Genomic DNA, 22681 nt, shown 5'->3' on the forward strand with positions numbered 1-22681 from the left:
AGACTCATATTCTGTCAAACTGAGCAATGTGATCCAAAGTTCTTCATCTGTAAAAATTAATTATAAACCTATAAAACATCTGCTTCTTTCTGGTTTTTTCCTGATTTTATTGATTGATGTTTTCTTATTTATTTCATGCATGTTTATGATCTTTTTCAGGAGGCATGATGTCATTAGGTAAGCTTAGTAATGTGTCCGTCCGTCCGTCTGTCACTCATTCTGTCTGTGTTAGTGTTAAACATATGTTTATAATGTTGTTAGTGTGTGGGAAAGGATATGACGTAAGCAATGAAATTATACTTTGAAACATCACACAAATCTTTGAGGCCTAAAATGATTCTGAAGTTAGGAAGGCAAATATCGTACTACTGATTTAATGACATGCCAAAATAGTATCTGTTTTATGGTCATGAAGTTCTTGGAGAGATTCCATTGTAGTGCTGATATCTTGCATGTCTTAAAATACATGAGCAAGCTTAATTTAGTGCTCGTATTCAGTTAGCCATTGTTCAAAGTGTCTCAGAATGCGCACTTGTCATCTAGTCTCAATTTATAAAAAATGCTCGGAAGCAATCGGGCCCCAAGGTTATAAAGCTGAGTTCAAACCAGTCATAGATGTAACCTCTTTTCTCATTGGTTTGATTCAAAACTGTGTTGTGAGCAAGAACCAGTCAGATGCTGGATACTTGAGATTGGTTTCTATTACAAGACCCTATTTATCAGAAATCAGTGAGAAACACATGCCAGTGGTCCATATTTCTGAAGTTTGATAAAAGTCAAGTATTACATATGGTGTTCCATTTGGACCATCGAATTGAATATTTTTATTTCTGAAGTCCATACCTCGCAAGTTGAAATCAGAAAAGTATGATCATGAAAGTCAAAAACACGGTGGTGAATGTCGAAATCACAATAGTGAAACTCAAAACTATGAAGGGGAAAGTGGAAATCATGAAACCATGGTAATGAAAATGCGTTATCGATTTGGTGTACCCATCATTGTGGTTTCATGTTTTCATCATTGTACTTTTGACTTTGGTCATCGTAGTTTCGACTTTCAACATCGTACTTTCGACTTTCATAATCGTAGTTTTATGATCTCGGCTTTCAACATATGGGGTTAAGGAAAGTCGAAAAGCACAATGATGAATGTCAAAACTGCTATGGTGAAAGTAGAAACTACGATGATGAAGGTTGAAAGTTTGATGATGAAAGTCGAAACCACGATGATGAAAATATAAAACCACAAAGGTGAAAATGCAAAATGATATGGAGTTTCCATCATCATGGTTTCTTGATTTGGACTTTCACCATCCTAGTTCTGTGTTTACGACTTTCACCATTTCATCCTCGTAGTTTAGTGATTTTGACTTTGGAGGTATGGGGTTCAGGAATAAAAGTCTCGATTATCAAAACAGAACACCATGATTACAACTGAAATTGCAGCAGTTGTAATAGGAAAGAATATAGACACCATAGGCCAGAAATAGAACGGTATGTGCAAAGTAAGAGTAAGTTATTTAAAGGTATTTTATTATGTTTGGCTTTGAATGCAGAAACCAATATAATAAAACATTGTGGAGTATTCTGATAAACAGAATAGAAATTGCATAAACTGTTTAAATAATGGTCCAATCCATAGTCGATTGTAATAAAATTACACATAGTTCATAGAAAACAGTTTGATAGAATCATTTAGATGTCACTAGCTTTTTTTGGAGACAAATATGCTATTACCTGAAAAACTGTCCGAGATTTAAGAACTAATTTATAGAAAAACCGTGTTTTAAGGTTAATAATACACGGAATGAGGTTATACATCCGCAGAATTATTTCACAAGGGTGTAGCCCAAGTGAATTATTCTGGCGATGTATAACCAATTTTGAGTGTATTAATATAGGTAAAACATGATTTTGCTAAACATTATTTTGATTCTAATATGCCCTTAATCTAAAACAGTAGGTAAAATATAGTAGTGCTCTTTCTTGGTCGCAATAAAAAACATTGAAGTTAACGTGAGGTCATTTTAGCATAAGCCTGTTTTAACAGAAACAAGCATTTTAGAAAGATATAAAATCCACGAAAGAGAACTTTGCATATAACTCAAGTATGTCCCTGTGAAAAGCAACAAAATGCAGAAAAGGAACATAAAACCTACAAAGAAGATTGAAACATTTGTCATAACAAACTGAACCAGACAAACAATTAAGTTATCTTAGCTAAAAGGCATTGTAGTGTAAAATAATGAATGCATGAAGTATATTAATCAGTTTTACATGATGTCAACTGACAAAATGATTCCAGGAAATTTGTTTGCTATGACATATAAACTTAACTTCCCCAGAGGATCTGAAATGTTTTAATTGTATAATTATTATGTCAAATATGAATGTCACTTATTTCCAGTTGAACTAAGCAAAAGTATTTCCAGCTGAGTTAAGCAAAACAAAAAGAGGATTGAAATGTACAATAGTTTTCTGTCTAGATGATGGTTCAGTGGTCAGACAGTATTAAAAACCACTGAGACAGGTTGAGGAGGGAGGGGATTGCACCCAGTCATTTACTGTGACAAGCTGAAATTAAGGGGCTTGTGTCCACTGATTTAGTGGGGAGGGGTTTGGGTTCAGTGATTTTGAGAGGAAAGGTGAAGAGGGATGGGGCTTGTGTCCGATGATTTAATGGGACAAACTGAAGAGGGAGGGATTTGGGTTCAGTGATTTAGTGAGGAAAAGTGAAGAGGGAGGTGGCTTGTGTCCAATGATTTAGTGGGGCAAGCTGAAGAGGGAGAGGTTTGGGTTTAGTGATTGAGTGAGGAAAGGTGAAGAGGGAGGGGGATTGTGTCCGTTGATTTAGTGAGGCAATTTGAGGAGTAGGGGTGTCAGTAATTCAGTAAGGTAAGCTGAAAAGGAAGTGGGTGCCCAGTGATGGTAGGTTTAATTTCCTGTAAGGGAACAGTTTTCTTGTGGAGAACATGTCTGTACTTAAACAGAATTTATGTTAACCAACAACAGATATAACAACAGAAATTGTATTCTTTTCAAATTATTTCTCTCTAATAAATTATCTTGGATTCTCCTTGCTAGATATTACAAATTCCTTTGAAAGTAGCATGACTGTGATGACAGTCGTAATAACAGATAAATAAACTGAAGCTAATAGCCAGATTGTTATATCATTGTTTAGGATCTACCTAGTTTGCAAGATTGTACTTAATGTTAGAAGAAAATAAGCACAACTGCCAAACACCCACTCGTCTAATAATAATTATTGTCTGTAGCACAAATACTTGAAGAATGTACTACTTGGCTACATTATTACTGACTACAGGGAAGGAAAGGGGTCATAATTTCTAGGGTAAATCTTCTCTAAACATCTTTGCCAAGTATGCTTTATCTGGTAAATCATTGTATATTTGAGCATAAATGTATGACACTGACATCTTTTAAGTTTTCATATAAAAGCAAATTCAGGCGAAATTTAGCTTTTAATTTTTATTAGTTTCATACTTTAACTCTGGTATTAATAAAAAAAATACACAAGATCTGATTCCTACCTCAAAAATAAACAAGCTACCCTATACACTCCTGTATAGCCAAATGAAAGAAAATATCTGAATGAAATCCAAGCACAAATATTTGGTACAAGGTCATTTAGGAAGCTCAGGTATTTTAGGTAGTGCTTCACAGCTACAAGTAGTAGTACAAGAGTATGTTTAACATCTAATACCTTGAAATATTTGTTTATGAATTTGTGGCAGTATTTCACAATGAACTGTGAATGGTGTCTATTTCCAGTGCAGGTCCCTGCATTGTGAGGAAATCAATTGAGCCGCACCATGAGAAAACCAATATAGTGCGTTTGCGACCAGCATGGATTTGCGACCAGCATTCGCGCAGGCTGGTCTGGATCCATGCTGTTCTCTTTCAAACACACTATGTTGGTTTTCTCATGGTGCGGCTCGTGTTACAGATTTGGCTCTGTTCTGATGTAATTATGTCTATTGCATGTTTTGTGTCAAACTCCTGATTTATTCATTGGCAGACGAATTTCAGACTTAAGCTATAGAAAATTACCGTTCATGACTGGCCTTTCTTTTCAATGACACCCATGGCAATTGGATACATTTTCTGGTTTCATTATTCTTGACATCTTTATCAAGGATAGTTGTTTTGTTTAAAGGCATTTTGCTTTATGTGTGGATGTTTCCTGTTCCATTTTGGAAATACCTATTTTCTAGTAACACCAGTTCCAAGGTTAATTCATAATTCTACCAATGAAAACGTTGTAGTGCAAACCCTTATCAAAAAATGTCTGGTATTGAATGGTACATTCTTCCTTTACATTTAGACATTTTCTTCATGATGTGAAACTAAAGCTTTTAACTACATAGCATTAAGTAAACACTTCCCAGAATGAAAGATTGAAAGACAATTATGAAGCTTAAATCCCTAATAATTCATATTAATGTCATCGTTACTTTGAAAGAACCTTGAAGCTGTCAGTCATTCACGGTAGGAGTATGCATTATTCATATCTGATTATTTCTGTTACAGCTCAAGGTAAGACCGTTGTAAAGACTCGGAGAAGCTCGTCCCCGGGACCGAGTTCAGGTACAGCGACTGGAGTGAGGAAGAACACTGAGGCTGTTCGAATGAGTATGTTCCCTGGAGGAAAACGGCCACCGCCGAAAGAGATAGCTAAAATAGAAAGAGACGATTGGCCAGCGCCTCCATCGCCTGCGGCTATTCTTCCAGAAATATGTAAGTTGAGGCCTCGACCCCCATTTATCATACTCACCCAACATATTTTCCTGGAGGGTCACTATAAAACCCAATGATTAATAAGTCATTTTTTGTGGAGATATATAATAAAAGGGTTTTTGTAACAATAGTTTCTTCTGATGTTGAGGGCTTTACAAGGCGGGATCACCCCCACATTATGATCAAGGCCTGAAAAAATCCACTCAAATTCAACATCCCAGATCCAGCACCTGTTTTAACAACCCTAAAAGATTGCATGGTTGACTCAGAAGGCATATATCTTCTGCCTGTGGAGAGGTTAATAACTGAGCCAAAATTAGGTGAAGAATGAGTTCCCAGCTTCTGATTCATGTTTGGAAGTTATCCATTAATTGCAGAGATCAAAATGTGTAAGTCAGTATTTTTGAATAACGCATTCCAGACTAATCCAAATTTTTTTTAAAGTGTGTTTTTCTTGGCTTAATAATGTGTCATCTCCGGTAGCATTTTTTGCTGTATATTACATTGAAATTTGGATTACTCATTGTTTCAAACTGACAATCAGGTTTTTAGATCTGGCATAGATTACAGATGCAGGCAAATTACTTACATTATATCGAGCAAGGAAGCCTGCATAACAGATGTAAATGATAAAAGATGACTCGGTGCAGACATTATACAACCTTCATATAATTGGTCTTCTAAATTTGTATGCATACAATATGTACAGGTAAATGACGCTAAATGTAAACATCACAGTGCAGATGTAAATATATGCTAAGGAGCCATTCATATCTGTTAATAACATTTCTTGATTTTTTTAACAGCTGTTTAATTACTCAGCTATTGAAAAGTCTTTGTATGTAAAAATTAGGAAAGTGTGTGATCAAAGCAAATAACATCATGTTGAATCAGTTAATTTAAAGGTGGTCACTCACATTTTAGCAACATTTTGGTGTCATTTTTAAGTTTATTAAATTTTGTACTTTTGCTAAAATGAGTAACTCTGTCTTGGTAGGGCAACCAGGTTCTAAAATACCTCTAGTAAAAATCTAACTTGTATAACACATGTAAGTGTAAATAACCAGCTGTTATAGTTTCCAACAAATCTATTACTTGACCAAAGTCTGATAAACCACCTTTACGAAATATCACACGGTTGTTCATAATTTGTGTTTGTTACCTGGGTGATTTTAGGATTGTTTCAAAGTTGTTTTAATAGCGATAGCTGGCAATACTTTGAAATCCGTTGTTTGAAAGTATCAGGAAAATTTGAAATATATTCTGGATGAATAACAGAAACAACAAAAAGATATAAAAGTGAAATAAATATTTGTGTAAAACATTTTCCATAGTCTAAGAGTATCCGTCTGAATGCTTTTTGCAAACTTATTATATGCCCGAAGAGATGTATTATGTTATATCCCCAGTGTCCATCCGTCTGTCTGTCTGTCCGTCTGTTAGCAGTTTCGTGTCTGCTCTGTAACTAGAACCCCTTCATGGATTTCAAAGAAACTTGACACAAATGTTCACCATTCTGCATTGCGGTGCTCTTGTTGTATTTTCTTTTAGCAATGGTGGAGAATTAAAAAAAATGCAAACATTTTCAGAGCAGTTTTCAACTCAATGGTCAAATGCATGTTTTATTATTCCCTAGAAAAATATTATGCCTCTGTAATAAGATTCAGAAAATTGATTTATCCACTTCAAATGTAACCAGCAGATATAGCAAAATGCAGGCAACCTTGATCAGCAGATTATTGGCATGATAAATCGGTTGTATTTTCCTGAATGGCCCTATAGTTTTTGCAAGATTTTTTTCTGTATTACTATGACGTGTTTCCTCCACAACAGCATTGCTGCATTCAAAATTACAGGAAGATAACAGAACAATCATTTATAGAAATGGCAGCTACAGACATGTTACAGACTATTTTCAGATAAATGGTTGCACAGTTGTATATAAACATGCAACATCAGCATGAAAATTTGATGTGAAGATAATGCAGACGTTTAATACCATAATTTGAGAAAGTTACGACCATTATTTCAGAAAGTTACAATGAGGACTGTTTTTTGTACATTTTCAAAATGTCAGCCTTTATCATGACTTGCTAAACAATTTAGATTGTCAAGGAACCTTTCGTAAGTTTAATTGAAATATGACCATTCTACAGAATATACAGTTGTCTTTAATGACAATCCCTGTAGGAGGAAATTCCAAGGTTTTGACTTTATCTTCAGATAAATCACTAGGTTTCATGCAGATCTAAATCTTTAAAGAAACTAAAATCCTTAATTCTCTAAATATGCACATCACCCTACATTGATCGGGTTCTAATAAGGGTCACACAGTAGTTGTAGGCTCAGAATCAAATTCTTTCTTAAGAGGAAGCCACCGAGCTTGCTTACAGAAGGTCATTGCCTGCATGTGACTGCAATAATTTTTGGAAGGGCACTTGGAGTCTACCTCCACCTTGAAGAGCTGGAGAGATGTCATGTGACCTATAATTATGTCAGTGACAGTGTGACATTAAACAAAAAAAATCTGTCCTTCTACAAAGTGAAAGAGGGATAGAGCATCCAACTCCTAGCCTCAAAGTTGCAAATTTATATATTGAGTTTAAGATTTTAAAGTATTTTTTGAGATCTGTTATCTGATTGGTTGCTTTTGAGTATCCTCTGGTAATTGACCAATAGCAAGGTTTCATATTGAGTCTGATCTCTCAACATTATAACTTCATAGTGAGTAGACTTTGACTGCAGTCTCCCGGACCCTTACTTTGACACAAGTAGGTGTTTCAAGTATTCAAAGAAATTGTTATTGAACATTATTGCTAGACTTCTCTTCAGTGATTAATTGATGTAATATACTATGAGCTCATTAATATTCATGGCAAGACCAACGTTCATTTATTTAGTGGTTATGTCAGGCCAGGAAATAAAATCCCAATGAACATAGAAAGTTTTCAAATAATATCTCATGTAAACTTTGAAATCCACAAATTTAGCCTACACTTAGTAGTAGCAATTGTGGCCAAAACCACAAATTTTATGGGAAAGGCTTAAAGTATGTCTAAAACATTTCCCACCATTTATTCAACTTTATGTCTTTTTGACGTGACAAAACTCACGTTTTACTTGTTTGTCTTGAAAAATGCGTAGTACCAAAATGGCAATGAAATAAACTGTAAAGTTTCCGTTGATAAGATGTGTTGATCTTTTTAGTAACATTATCCCTGCTGGACATGTCTGATGCTTCCTTTGCACATCCGTGCAGTCTGATCATGATCTGCTCTGTTCGCCATTCAGTCAGTATCTTTTTGGTTAGCACCCCTTTTAACAGTTAATGGTATTGTCCAAATTGAAAGATGGACAAGTTCATTATAGAAATTTAGCAGGGTAAGGGTTAAATAAGTTTAATATTCTATATGATTTCAGTACGTCAGCGGAGAAAGAGTCGCGGTGAGGAGGATGAGGAAGAGGAACAGGTATTTGAGGATCCAAAAATAAAACGAGAAATTGAAGAGTTAAAGAAATTCAAGGATGAATCAGGGATTGGCAAAGTGATCTACAATGAATTAGAAGTTGCTAAGCAACTACCATCCAAGCCGCTGGATCCTTGGAAATCTTCAAGGGTGCCAAACGCAGCATACGAACCAAAGTATCAAACTAGATACCAGAGTCCAATGTTTGCCTGTAAGTTTTTGCAAAGGTCATTTAACTGTAGTTATACCTACTATCCAATCTCATACTGAAGATATAGTCCCTGTCTTTCTATAGGGGAAAAGCTTGTTTAAAATAGCTAGCACTTGGATTAGGGTTAGGGTTAGGGTTGATCAAATCAAAGGAAAAGCTAGTTAACACTGTAGAGGCCACATTTATGACTGTATCTTCATGAAACTTAGTCAGAATGTTAATCTTGTGATGTGATTGTGTGTGACATATGTTTTTCCAGCCCTTGGGACTGCGCAAAAGGAAACCTCCCAAACACAGTTTCTCATTTCCCACTGTCCTGCGGGTAGGAAAATCCCTATCTTACATAGGCAGGCATGTAAGATCCTTCAGTTTAACCCTGCAGTCCTGTAGGGCTAACAAGTCAGGTGTCTTGAGTGTACTATTTTCATACGACATACAGAACTATTCAGACTATATTTTGCCATCATAAATTTATCTCCTGATAGACCTTGTCTGTCCTGGATTTTTCACCACCCAGATCGTTTTGTGGTGATAAATTGTGAAGTTTTTTTTGTTGATTTATTATCTGTTTATTATTATTTTAGCAGATTATTTTTGTGTTTCCAAACAGGATCCTATCAGTTATTAGAAATAAAGAATAAAAATATCTCCCAGCACCCTTCCCCCCTTTTAACCCTTATCATGCTAAACACGACTGAGTCTGCCTTTGCGATCAGTGTAGATCATGATCAGCCTGCACATCTGTGCAGTCTGATCATGATCTGCACTGTTCGCCATTCAGTCAGTATTTTTATGCCCCCGAAGGGAGGCATATAGTTTTTGAACCGTCTGTCGGTCCGTCGGTCTGTCAGTCTGTCCGCAATTTTCGTGTCCGGTCCATATCTTTGTCATCGATGGATGGATTTTCAAATAACTTGGCATGAATGTGTACCACAGTAAGACGATGTGTCGCGCGCAAGACCCAGGTCCGTAGCTCAAAGGTCAAGGTCACACTTAGACATTAAAGGATAGTGCATTGATGGGCGTGTCCGGTCCATATCTTTGTCATCGATGGATGGTTTTTAGCTCACCTGTCACAAAGTGACAAGGTGAGCTTTTGTGATCGCGCAGTGTCCGTCGTCCGTCGTCCGTCCGTGCGTCCGTGCGTCCGTAAACTTTTTGCTTGTGACCACTCTAGAGGTCACATTTTTCATGGGATCTTTATGAAAATTGGTCAGAATGTTCATCTTGATGATATCTAGGTCAAGTTCGAAACTGGGTCACGTGCGGTCAAAAACTAGGTCAGTAGGTCTAAAAATAGAAAAACCTTGTGACCACTCTAGAGGTCACATTTTTTGTGTGATCTTCATGAAAATTGGTCAGAATGTTCATCTTGATGATATCTAGGTCAAGTTCGAAACTGGGTCACGTGAAGTCAAAACTAGGTCAGTAGGTCTAAAAATAGAAAAACCTTGTGACCACTCTAGAGGTCACATTTTCATGGGATCTTCATGAAAGTTGGTCAGAATGTTCATCTTGATGATATCTAGGTCAAGTTCGAAACTGGTCACGTGCAGTCAAAAACTAGGTCAGTAGGTCTAAAAATAGAAAAACCTTGTGACCACTCTAGAGGTCACATTTTTCATGGGATCTTCATGAAAGTTGGTCAGAATGTTCATCTTGATGATATCTAGGTCAAGTTCGAAACTGGGTGACGTGCGGTCAAAAACTAGGTCAGTAGGTCTTAAAATAGAAAAACCTTGTGACCACTCTAGAGGTCACATTTTTCATGGGATCTTCATGAAAGTTGGTCAGATTGTTCATCTTGATGATATCTAGGTCAGGTTCGAAACTGGGTCACGTGTGGTCAAAAACTAGGTCAGTAGGTCTAAAAATAGAAAAACCTTGTGACCACTCTAGAGGTCACATTTTTCATGGGATCTTCATGAAAGTTGGTCAGAATGTTCATCTTGATGATATCTAGGTCAAGTTCGAAACTGGGTCACGTGGAGTCAAAAACTAGGTCAGTAGGTCTAAAAATAGAAAAACCTTGTGACCACTCTAGAGGTCACATTTTTCATGGGATCTTCATGAAAGTTGGTCAGAATGTTCATCTTGATGATATCTAGGTCAAGTTCGAAACTGGGTCACGTGCCTTCAAAAACTAGGTCAGTAGGTCTAAAAATACAAAAACCTTGTGACCACTCTAGAGGTCACATTTTTCATGGGATCTTCATGAAAGTTGGTCAGAATGTTCATCTTGATGATATCTAGGTCCAGTTCGAAACTGGGTCACGTGCGGTCAAAAACTAGGTCAGTAGGTCTAAAAATAGAAAAACCTTGTGACCACTCTAGAGGTCACATTTTTCATGGGATCTCATGAAAAATGGTCAGAATGTTCATCTTGATGATATCTAGGTCAAGTTCGAAACTGGGTGACGTGCGGTCAAAAACTAGGTCAGTAGGTCTAAAAATAGAAAAAACCTTGTGACCACTCTAGAGGTCACATTTTTCATGGGATCTTCATGAAAAATGGTCAGAATGTTCATCTTGAATATATCTAGGTCAAGTGCGAAACTGGGTTACGTGCCTTCAAAAACTAGGTCAGTAGGTCTAAAAATAGAAAAACCTTGTGACCACTCTAGAGGTCACATTTTTCTTGGGATCTTCATGAAAGTTGGTCAGAATGTTCATCTTGATGATTTCTAGTCAAGTTCGAAACTGGTCACGTGCGGTCAAAAACTAGGTCAGTAGGTCTAAAAATAGAAAAACCTTGTGACCACTCTAGAGGTCACATTTTTCATGGGATCTTTATGAAAGTTGGTCAGAATGTTCATCTTGATGATATCTAGGTCAAGTTCGAAACTGGGTCACGTGCCTTCAAAAACTAGGTCAGTAGGTCTAAAAATAGAAAAACCTTGTGACCACTCTAGAGGTCACATTTTTCATGGGATCTTCATGAAAGCTGGTCAAAAACGATGTCATACTCAAAACTGGGTCATGTGGGAAGAGGTGAGCGATTCAGGACCATCATGGTCCTCTTGTTTAAATAACTTGGCATGAATGTGTACCACAGTAAGACGACGTGTCGCGCGCAAGACCCAGGTCCATAGCTCAAAGGTCAAGGTCACACTTAGACTTTAAAGGGTAGTGCATTGATGGGCGTGTCCAGTCCATATCTTTGTCATCCATGAATGGATTTTCAAATAACTTGGCATGAATGTGTACCACAGTAAGACGACGTGTCGCGCGCAAGACCCAGGTCCGTAGCTCAAAGGTCAAGGTCACACTTAGACGTTAAAGGATAGTGCATTGATGGGCATGTCCGGTCCATATCTTTGTCATCCATGGATGGATTTTCAAATAACTTGGCATGAATGTGTACCACAGTAAGACGACGTGTCATGCACAAGACCCAGGTCTGTAGCTCAAAGGTCAAGGTCACACTTAGACGTTAAAGGTAATTTTTCATGATAGTGCATTGATGGGCGTGTCCGGTCCATATCTTTGTCATTCATGCATGGATTTTAAAATAACTACGCATGAATGTGTGACACAGTAAGATGACGTGTCGCGCGCAAGACCCAGCTCCGTAGGTCAAAGGTCCTAAACTCTAACATCGGCCATAACTATTCATTCAAAGTGCCATCGGGGGCATGTGTCATCCTATGGAGACAGCTCTTGTTTTGTAAGCACCCCTTTTAACAGTTTCCGGTAATGGTACTGTCCAAACTGAAAGATGGACGAGTTCCTTATAGAAATTTAGCAAGATAAGGATTAAGTAAGAAAAAACTGAATGATTGTATAGCAATTAAGTCTTTAGCATACTAAGGCAAGTAACTTATGTCTAGCTTTCAGAATTTTGTACGAAGTTTTGTATGTAAGGTAGTACCAGGTATAATATTTGAAATAGTCGAGCACACTTGTGTTAGAACAGTTTATACTGGTGAAAATTCACTGACTTAGTAAATGAAGTTAATTAACATTGCCCACAAGGTGATTTTTGAGGTTTAAATATTTATTTTGACAACTTTTGATAGCCACATTACAAGTTATATTATGATACTGGACTAAAAGCACTTATTTAACTAATATCATAATTTCAGCTCCATCTCGATTCCTAGATCGTACAAAAAGATCGTGGGATGATTGTGATATACGTGCTGGATACAGAACTATTGCAATACATGGACACATACCAGGTGTGTATATTTACATCTTCTCAATTTAAGGTCACCTGACCACAAAATGCACATGGTGAGCTTTAAGGACCATTGGATGTCTGCTACCCGTCAGTCATCCACTATCTTTTTAAAGAACGTCTCCTAAACCACCAAGCAAATTTCAACCAAATTTTCCAGGAATGTTCCTTCAAGTCTAGGTCATGTATGAAGCATTCTGGTTTTTAGAGAACACTGGCACAATTTCAGAATAATTCCACAGATGTTTTCATTGAGTGACCCTCTACCAAAACTGTTAAAGCAAGCTGTGAATCTCAGGTGAATGATCTCCTGTGATCTTAGCCCTCTTGTCTGTATTCTAAAAAAAAATGTTATGGAGGCCTCCATTGTTGAGCACTTGAGGTTGCTGATTTAATCCAAGCAAGTCGACTTTGTGGGTCCAAGCCCTGTTTGGGTCACCTTGTGAGCAATCTATCAAGCTGGTTTATGAAAGTTGAGTGGTTCTAACAAGGTTTTTAACTCTCATGCACCTCAAGAATTCTCTACACCACCTGAATTCTTCCTATCTCCTGAATTCTCCTCATCACACTTATTCTCCACATCATCTTAATTCTCTGCACCACTGGAATTCTCCTCACCTTAAATTCTCCACACCTCAAATTCTCCACACTACTGGAATTCTCCACACCACCTGAATTCTCCTCATCACCTTATTTCTATGCACCACCAGAATTCTCCACACCACCTGAATTCTGCATATCACCAGAATTCTCCACATCACCAAAATTGTCTCAGTTTGACTTAAAAACTAATAACAAAGCAAAACATTTTAAAATTCCTGTAGTGTTCTTTATTTTCCCGTAGCAGCTGTGTTTAGCTATGAAGGGAGTGTGATTACAAGATGCACTTTCTGGATGTGGAGATTGTTCCTAGAATTACTTTAAAGCCATTTCACTTTACTGATGGTTTATGTCACAGTAAACTTTTTAGCTCACCTGTCACAAAGTGACAAGGTGAGCTTTTGTGATCGCGCGGCGTCCGTGGTCCGTCCGTCCGTCCGTCTGTGCGTGCGTGCGTCCGTAAACTTTTGCTTGTGACCACTCTAGAGGTCACATTTTTCATGGGATCTTTATGAAAGTTGGTCAGAATGTTCACCTTGATGATATCTAGGTCAAGTTCGAAACTGGGTCACGTGCCATCAAAAACTAGGTCAGTAGGTCTAAAAATAGAAAAACCTTGTGACTTCTCTAGAGGCCATATATTTCACAAGATCTTCATGAAAATTGATCAGAATGTTCACCTTAATGATATCTAGATCAAGTTCGAAACTGGGTCACGTGGGGTCAAAAACTAGGTCAGTAGGTCTAAAAATAGAAAAACCTTGTGACCTCTCTAGAGGCCATATTTTTCATGAGATCTTCATGAATATTGGTCAGAATGTTCACCTTGATGATATCTAGGTCAAGTTCGAAACTGGGTCACGTGGGGTCAAAAACTAGGTCATTAGGTTTAAAAATACAAAAAATCTTGTGATCTCTCTAGAGGCCATATTTCTCAATGGATCTTCATGAAAATTGGTCAGAATGTTCAGCTTGATGATATCTAGGTCAAGTTCGACACTGGGTCACGTGGGGTCAAAAACTAGGTCAGTAGATCTAAAAATGGAAAAACCTTGTGACCTCTCTAGAGGCCATATTTTTCATGAGATCTTCATGAATATTGGTCAGAATGTTCACCTTGATGATATCTAGGTCAAGTTCGATACTTAGTCATGTGGGATCAAAAACTAGGTCAGTAGGTCTAAAAATAGAAAAACCTTGTAACCTCTCTAGAGGCCATAATTCTCAATGGATCTTCATGAAAATTGGTCAGAATGTTCACCTTGATGATATCTAGGTCAAGTTCGAAACTGGGTCACGTGGGGTCAGAAACTAGGTCAGTAGGTCTAAAAATAGAAAAACCTTGTGACCTCTCTAGAGGCCATATTTTTCAATGGATCTTCATGAAAATTGGTCAGAATGTTTACCTTGATGATATCTAGATCAAGTTCGAAACTGGGTCACGTGGGGTTAAAAACTAGGTCAGTAGATCTAAAAATAGAAAAACCTTGTGACCTCTCTAGAGGCCATATTTTTCATGAGTTCTTAATGAATATTGGTCAGAATGTTCACCTTGATGATATCTAGGTCAGGTTCGTAACTTGGTCAGGTGTGGTCAAAAACTAGGTCAGTAGGTCGAAAAATAGAAAAACCTTGTGACCTCTCTAGAGGCCATATTTTTCACGAGATCTTCATGAAAATTGGTGAGAATGTTCACCTTGATGATATCTAGGTCAAGTTTAAAAGTGGGTCACGTGCCTTCAAAAACTAGGTCATTAGGTCAAATAATAGAAAAACCTTGTGACCTCTCTAGAGGCCATATTTTTCAATGGATCTTCATGAAAATTGGTCAGAATTTTTAGCCCACCATCATCAGATGGTGGGCTATTCAAATCACTCTGCGTCCGTGGTCCGTCGTCCTTCCGTCCGTCCGTCCGTCCGTCCTTCCGTCCGTTAACAATTTCTCGTTATCGCATCTCCTCAGAAACTACCAGGGGGATTTTGACCAAACTTTGTCAGAATGATGAATTGGTACCCTAGTTGTGTCCCCCTGAAAATCAGACTGGTTTAACAATTTTTTAGTAAGTTATGGCCCTTTGTTTATTTCTATAATTTACATAGATTTATATAGGGAAAAACTTTGAAAATCTTCTTGTCCAAAACCACAGAGCCTAGGGTTTTGATATTTGGTATGAAGCATCATCTAGTGGTCCTCTACCAAGATGATTCAAATTATTTCCCTGGGGTGTAATATGGCCCCGCCCTGGGGGTCACATGGTTTATATACACTTATATAGGGAAAAACTTTGAAAAACCTCTTGTCCAAAACCACAGGGCCTAGGGCTTTGATATTTTGTATGTGACATCATCTAGTGGTCTTCTACTAAGATTGTTCAAATTTTCCCCCTAGGGTCAAATATGGCCCCGCCCTGGGTGTCACATGGTTCATATAGACTTATATAGGAAAAAACTTTTAAAAACTTCTTGTCAATAACCTACAACATTCAAATTTGGACCACATGTATGGTTTTTGAGTGGCAAGATGAACCTTGACATGAGTTGACCTTGATTTTGACCTAGTGACCTACTTTCACATTTCTGTAGCTACAACCTTCAAATTTGGACCACATGCATAGTTTTGTGCACTGAAAAAAACTTCGACCTTGACATTGACCTAGTGACCTACTTTCACATTTTTGAAGGTACAGGCTTCAAATTTGGACCACATGCATAGTTTCTTGTTACGAAATGAACTTTGACCTTCATTTTGACCCAGTGACCTACTTTCACATTACTCAAGCTACAGCCTTCAAATTTGACCACATGCATGGTTTTATGTACCGAAACAAACTTTGACCTTTACATTGACCTAGTGACCTACTTTCACATTTTTGAAGGTACAGGCTTCAAATTTGATCACATGCATAGTTCTGTATTCCGTAATAAAATTTTACTTTGATTTTGACCTAGTGACCTACTTTCACATTTCTCAAGCTACAGCCTTCAAATTTTGACCACTTGCATAGTTTTGTGTACCGAAATAAACTTTGACCTTAAGATTGACCTAGTGACCTACTTTTAAATTTCTCAAACTACAGCCTTCAAACTTGATGCACATGCATAGTTTTGTGTACAAAGAACTTTGTCCTTGAAATTGATCTAGTGACCTACTTTCACATTTCTCAAGCAACAGCTTTCGAATTTGGACCACATGCACAACGATGTGTGCAGAAATTAAATTTGACCATGAGCTAGTCAATAAGTCTTGAAATTTGGAACACTCAAAAATGGCACATTGGTGGGCGCCAAGATCACTCTGTGATCTCTTGTTTATCTTGATGATATCTAGGTCACATGTGCTCAAAAACTAGGTCACTATGTCAAATAATAGAAATAACGACGTCATACTCAGTTCAACACTGGGTCATGTGGGGATAGGTGAGCGATTCAGGACCATCATGGTCCTCTTGTTTCTGTTACATGCAACAACTGTTAATTACAGGTACATAATTTACTGTACAAGAAAACTGGTACAGCATTGAACCCATACAAAAAAAAAAAGATGTTTCTAATGAAATTCATTTGGGGTATAGAAATAGAACATGTTAAAATCAGTAAAAACTGAAATTCAAGTCAACTATGTCGTATACATATGCATTTCAAGAAAGACTTGACCATTTCAACACTTAAACACTACAGAGTATGATTTGTGAATAAACATGCAGAAATTTATGATGTTTTTGTATTTGTACTTTTAGCACCAAAACCGGGATACGGCCTTGCTCCGCGTGCTGCTACTTTACCTGTTTCGGGCATGTATGGTGGACCATTAGATTTAGATTATGTAAGTTTACTGTAGTGAATAGATTCTCATAAACTTTTATGACAAGGCAATGTTACTCTTGATACATGATGTTTTTTTATAATATATCAAAAAAGAAACAACTCCTGAAAATTATTGCCAACTACAAATCACTTTCCCCTCACAACTTTGAGTAGAATGCTTCAATGTGAGTACTTATGGAAGGTTGCTGGTTCAACCTGGTGCCAGCCCGTGCCTTAAATAGTGCTGGGAGAGGCACCAGGGGTCTTCCTTCATCATCAAAGACTGGAATATTACCCGTGTTACAGTATGTCAGTTTTACTTGAAAACTCAACAAAATTTGTAATTTTTTATGCCCCGAAGGTCGGCATATTAAAATCACACTGTGCATCTGTGTAAATTTTTGTCCGGGCTGTAACTCTGCCATCCATAAAGGGATTTTGAAAAAAAATTGGCATAAATGTTCATCATAATGAGACGACGTGTCGTGCGCAAGACCCAGAACCCTAGCTCGAAGGTCAAGGTCACACTTGGTCGTCAAAGTTTTACAGGGTCTGTTTCGTGTCCAGTCCATAGCTCTGCCAGTCATTAAGGGATTTTGAAATAATTTGGGATAAATGTTTACCATAACGAGAAGATGTGTTTTGCGCAAGACCCAGACTTCTAGCTCCAAGGTCAAGGTCATACTTAAACGTTAAATGTTAACATGGTCTGTTTCTTGTCCGGTCCATAACTCTGCCATTGATGAAGGGATTTTAAAATTACTTGGGATAAATGCTCGGGGGCATTTGTCACTTATAGTGATAGCTCTTGTTTTTTTTGTGACAAACACATGGATGACAAGTTTTTGTGTGTTTTTTTCAAAGAGTACTGTAATCAGACTGGCATCTATGTAGTAAGGACAGTTGAGACAACAAAATACTTTCTGATGTTTTAGCAATAAATAATGTCAGACATTGAAATAATTTATGTGAAGTTGTTATTTTGTGTAATGTTTCCAAGCAACCTTTTGTGACTTTTAACATGCTTTATCCATTGTTATGAATTGGCTTGTGTCAGTGTTTAGAATTACTAACTACAAAAGGTGTGAGAATCAGAAAAAATATGATGATGTGTTATACTGTAGCCAAACGTGGAAAACTTCTGGCTTGTTAAGATCTCTTGTGAAATAAATGACACATATATGTGAGAAAAATCATAGAACTTTCTTTGAAGTGCTGCTGAAATTGAAGTTAAGTGAGAACATATACTTTCTAAAACTAGAGAAAGTGAAAGTCAAAGTGTCTTGCATGTATTTGTCAGGAATTGCTTGTTTCTATCTGTCTTAACTACTGAGTTTTACTAAAGCGAATATCTCATACACATTCTTGAGAATGATTTAAGAAAGAGCTTCGTAAGGTCATCTATAAACGTGATAGCTATAAAACATCGGCATACATTGTTATTCAGCCTGCTGCAGTTTTGCAAGAAACTCGCAGGAAATTTTTATTAAGCTTTGATAAAATAAATGCCATCTGTTCTGTTTTAGTATAGGGACATTGCTTCTGTAAGTTAAATTTCTTCAAAAGGTGTTGCTGGTACCATTATTTCTTATACGCCAAGGCATATAGCAATTGAACTTTCCGTCTGTCCATACAAACCAGATTGCTTACAGCCCACATTAATAACCCTATTTAGTTCATACTGACACACAATATCTTTGTGGCAAGACTTACAAACTGACCTATATATAGATGACCTTGACCCTCTTATGACCTTCACCTTCATACTTAAAACCTTGAAAAAAAAAACATTTATGGTCCTACAGCCCACATAAATGACTCAATTTAGTTCATACTCACATTCAACAAACCTTGTGGTAAGACCTACAAACTGACCTGTATACAAATGACCTTGACCCTCATATGACCTTCATCTTCAAACTTAAAACCATGATGAACAATGTTTTTGGCCATACAATCGATAAATACCCAATTTAGTTCATACTTACACCCAACAAACCTTGTGGTTAGACATGGAAAATGACATACACATAGATGATCTTGATATCCATCCATATGAAACAGACATTAATGATCTGATTTAGTTCATACTCAACAATCCTTGTGGCAAGACTTACAAATTAACCAATATATAAATGACCTTGACCTTTATATGACCTTCATCTTCAAACCTTAATAAACAACATTTTTAGCTCGACTATTCATAGAATAGTAGAGCTATTGGACTCGCCCATGCGTCGGCGTCCGCTTCCCGATTTGGTTAAGTTTTAGTATGTAAGCTGGTATCTCAGCAACCACTTGTGGGAATTGATTGAAACTTCTCACACTTATTCACTGTGATAAACTGACTTACATTGCACAGGTTCCATAACTCTGTTTTGCTTTTTTACAAAATTATGCCCCTTTTTTGACTTAGAAATTTTTGGTTAAGGTTTTGTATGTAAGCTGGTATCTCAGTAACCACTTGTGGGAATGGATTGAAACTTCACACACTTATTTACTGTGATAAACTGACTTACATTGCATAGGTTCCATAACTCTAATATGCTTTTTCACAAAATTATGCCCCTTTTTCGACTTAGAATATTTTGGTTAAGGTTTTGTATGTAAGCTGGTATCTCAGTACTCACTAATGGGAATGGATTGAAACTTCACACACTTGTTCACTGTCATGATCTGACATGCACAAAGCAGGTCACATAACTTTATTTTGCTTTTTTACAAAATTATGCCCCTTTTTCAACATAGAAATTTTTGGTTTAGTTTTTGTATGTAAGCTGGTATCTCAGTATCCACTAATGGGAAAGGATTTAAACTTCACACACTTGTTCACTGTCATGATATGACATGCAGTGCAAAGGGTCAATAACTCAACTTTGCATTTTACAAAATTATGCCCCTTTTTCAACTTAGGAGTTTTTGGGTTAAATTCTTATATGTAAGCTGGTATCTTAGTACCCACTAATGGGAATGGATTGAAACTTCATACACTTGTCCACTGTCATGAGCTGATAAGCACTATGCAGGTTCCATAACCCTATTTTACTTTTTTACTAAATTATGCCCCTTTTTCGACTTTCTTATTCATTCAAGCGACAAGGCTGTTAAATAGTCGAGCATTGCTGTCCTCCGACAGCTCTTGTTGGTCTTACAGTCCACATAAATGACCCAATTTAGTTTGTACTCAAACTCAACAAACCTTGCGGCAAGACCTACAAACTGACCTACATATAGATGACATTGACCTTCATATAGATGACATTGACCTACATATAGATGACATTGACCTTCATATGATCTTAACCTGGAAACTTAAAACCTAAACAAAACAACAAAAAAAACATCTTTGTTAATACAACATGGGACATAATTTTTGTAGAAAGATCTACAAAGTGACCTTTATGTAGATGACTTTGATCTTCACCTTTAAATTTTTAACCTCAAAAAAAAACAAACAATATCTTTTGTCATACACCCAAGGGCATGATTTTTGCTTTGAAAACCACATCCTTGTTCTTTTCCATTATTTCACGTGTTGCAGAATTCAATACCTTCATTACCTTTGAAAGAAACTTCTTCCTTTACATAAAAAATTCCTGTTTCATAACAGTACTATAGTTATTTTTTAGCTCACCTGTCACAAAGTGACAAGGTGAGCTTTTGTGATCGCGCGGTGTCCGTCGTCCGTCGTCTGGCGTGCGTCCGTAAACTTTTGCTTGTGACCACTCTAGAGGTCACATTTTTCATGGGATCTTTATGAAAGTTGGTCAGAATGTTCATCTTGATGATATCTAGGTCAAGTTCGAAACTGGGTCACGTGCCTTCAAAAACTAGGTCAGTAGGTCTAAAAATAGAAAAACCTTGTGACCTCTCTAGAGGCCATATATTTCAAAAGATCTTCATGAAAATTGGTCAGAATGTTCACCTTGATGATATCTAGGTCAAGTTCGAATCTGGGTCACGTGCCATCGAAAACTAGGTCAGTAGTTCTAAAAATAGAAAAACCTTGTGACCTCTCTAGAGGCCATATTTTTCACAAGATCTTCATGAAAATTGGTCAGAACATTCATCTTGATAATATCTAGGTCAAGTTCGAAACTGGGTCACGTGCCATCAAAAAGTAGGTCAGTAGGTCAAATAATAGAAAAACCTTGTGACCTCTCTAAAGGCCACATTTTTCATGGGATCTGTATGAAAGTTGGCCTGAATGTTCATCTTGATGATATCTAGGTCAAATTCGAAACTGGGTCATGTGCGGTCAAAAACTAGGTGAGTAGGTCTAAAAATAGAAAAGCCTTGTGACCTCTCTAAAGGCCATATATTTCATGAGATCTTCATGATAATTGGACAGAATGTTCACCTTGATGATATCTAAGTCAAGTTCGAAACTGGGTCACGTGCCGTCAAAAACTAGGTCAGTAGGTCAAATAATAGAAAAACCTTGTGACCTCTCTGGAGGCCATATTTTTCATGGGATCTGTATGAAAGTTGGTCTGAATGTTTATCTTGATGTTACTAGGTCAAGTTTGAAACTGGGTCACGTGCGGTCAAAAACTAGGTCAGTAGGTCTAAAAATAGAAAAACCTTGTGACCTCTCTAGAGGCCATTGTTTCATGAGATCTTCATGAAAATTGGTCAGAATGTTCACCTTGATGATATCTAGGTCAAGTTCGAAAGTGGGTCACATGCTGTCAAAAACTAGGTCAGTAGGTCAAATAATAGAAAAACCTTTTGACCTCTCTGGAGGCCATATTTTTCATGGGATCTGTATGAAAGTTGGTCTGAATGTTCATCTTGATGATATCTAGGTCAAGTTCGAAACAAGGTCATGTGCAGTCAAAAACTAGGTCAGTAGGTCTAAAATTATTAAAATCTTTTGACCTCTCTAGAGGCCATATTTTTCAATGGATCTTCATGAAAATTGATCTGAATGTTCACCTTGATGATATCTAGATCAAGTTTGAAACTGGTTCATGTGCCTTAAAAAATAGGTCAGTAGGTCAAATAATAAAAAACCTTGTGACCTCTCTAGAGGCCATACTTTTCATTGGATCTGTATGAAAGTTGGTCTGAATGTTCATCTTGATGATATCTAGGTCAAGTTTGAAACTGGGTCAACTGCGGTCAAGAACTACTGCAGTAGGTCTAGAATTATTAAAATCTTTTGACCTCTCTAGAGGCCATATTTTTTCAATGGATCTTCATGAAAATTGATCTGAATGTTCACCTTGATGATATCTAGGTCAGTTTCAAAACTGGGTCACGTGCGGTCAAAAACTAGGCCAGTAGGTATAAAAATAGAAAAACCTTGTGACCTCTCTAGAGGCCATATTTTTCATGAGATCTTCATGAAAATTAGTAAGAGTGTTCACCTTGATGATATCTAGATAAAATTCAAAACAGGGTCACGTACCTTCGAAAACTAGGTTAATAGGTCAAATAATAGAAAAACCTTGTGACCTCTCTTAGAGACCATATTTTTCAATGGATCTTCATGAAAATTGGTCAGAATTTTTATCTTGATAATATCTAGGTCAAGTTCAAAACTGGGTCACATGAGCTCAAAAACTCGGTCACTATGTCAAATAATAGAAAAAACGACGTCATACTCAAAACTGGGTCATGTGGGAAGAGATGAGCGATTCAGGACCATCATGG

The 22681-nt window shown here is 37.1% G+C and overlaps 1 protein-coding gene across 4 annotated transcripts in view; it reads left to right on the forward strand.

Annotated features, from left to right (window-relative positions):
• The window catches only part of LOC123546471 (actin-binding LIM protein 1-like), an 87525-nt gene that overhangs the window by 56166 nt on the left and 8678 nt on the right, over positions 1 to 22681 (forward strand). For all 4 annotated transcript variants that reach the window (XM_053550807.1, XM_053550808.1, XM_053550809.1 and 1 more), the window contains 5 exons: positions 160 to 177; positions 4555 to 4761; positions 8182 to 8439; positions 12525 to 12620; positions 16957 to 17042. In XM_053550807.1, coding sequence (XP_053406782.1) covers positions 160 to 177; positions 4555 to 4761; positions 8182 to 8439; positions 12525 to 12620; positions 16957 to 17042 — 665 coding nt within the window. The remainder of the gene's footprint in view (positions 1 to 159; positions 178 to 4554; positions 4762 to 8181; positions 8440 to 12524; positions 12621 to 16956; positions 17043 to 22681) is intronic.

The sequence above is a fragment of the Mercenaria mercenaria genome, chromosome 9 (genome assembly GCF_021730395.1).
Source record: "Mercenaria mercenaria strain notata chromosome 9, MADL_Memer_1, whole genome shotgun sequence".
NCBI lineage: Eukaryota > Metazoa > Mollusca > Bivalvia > Venerida > Veneridae > Mercenaria > Mercenaria mercenaria.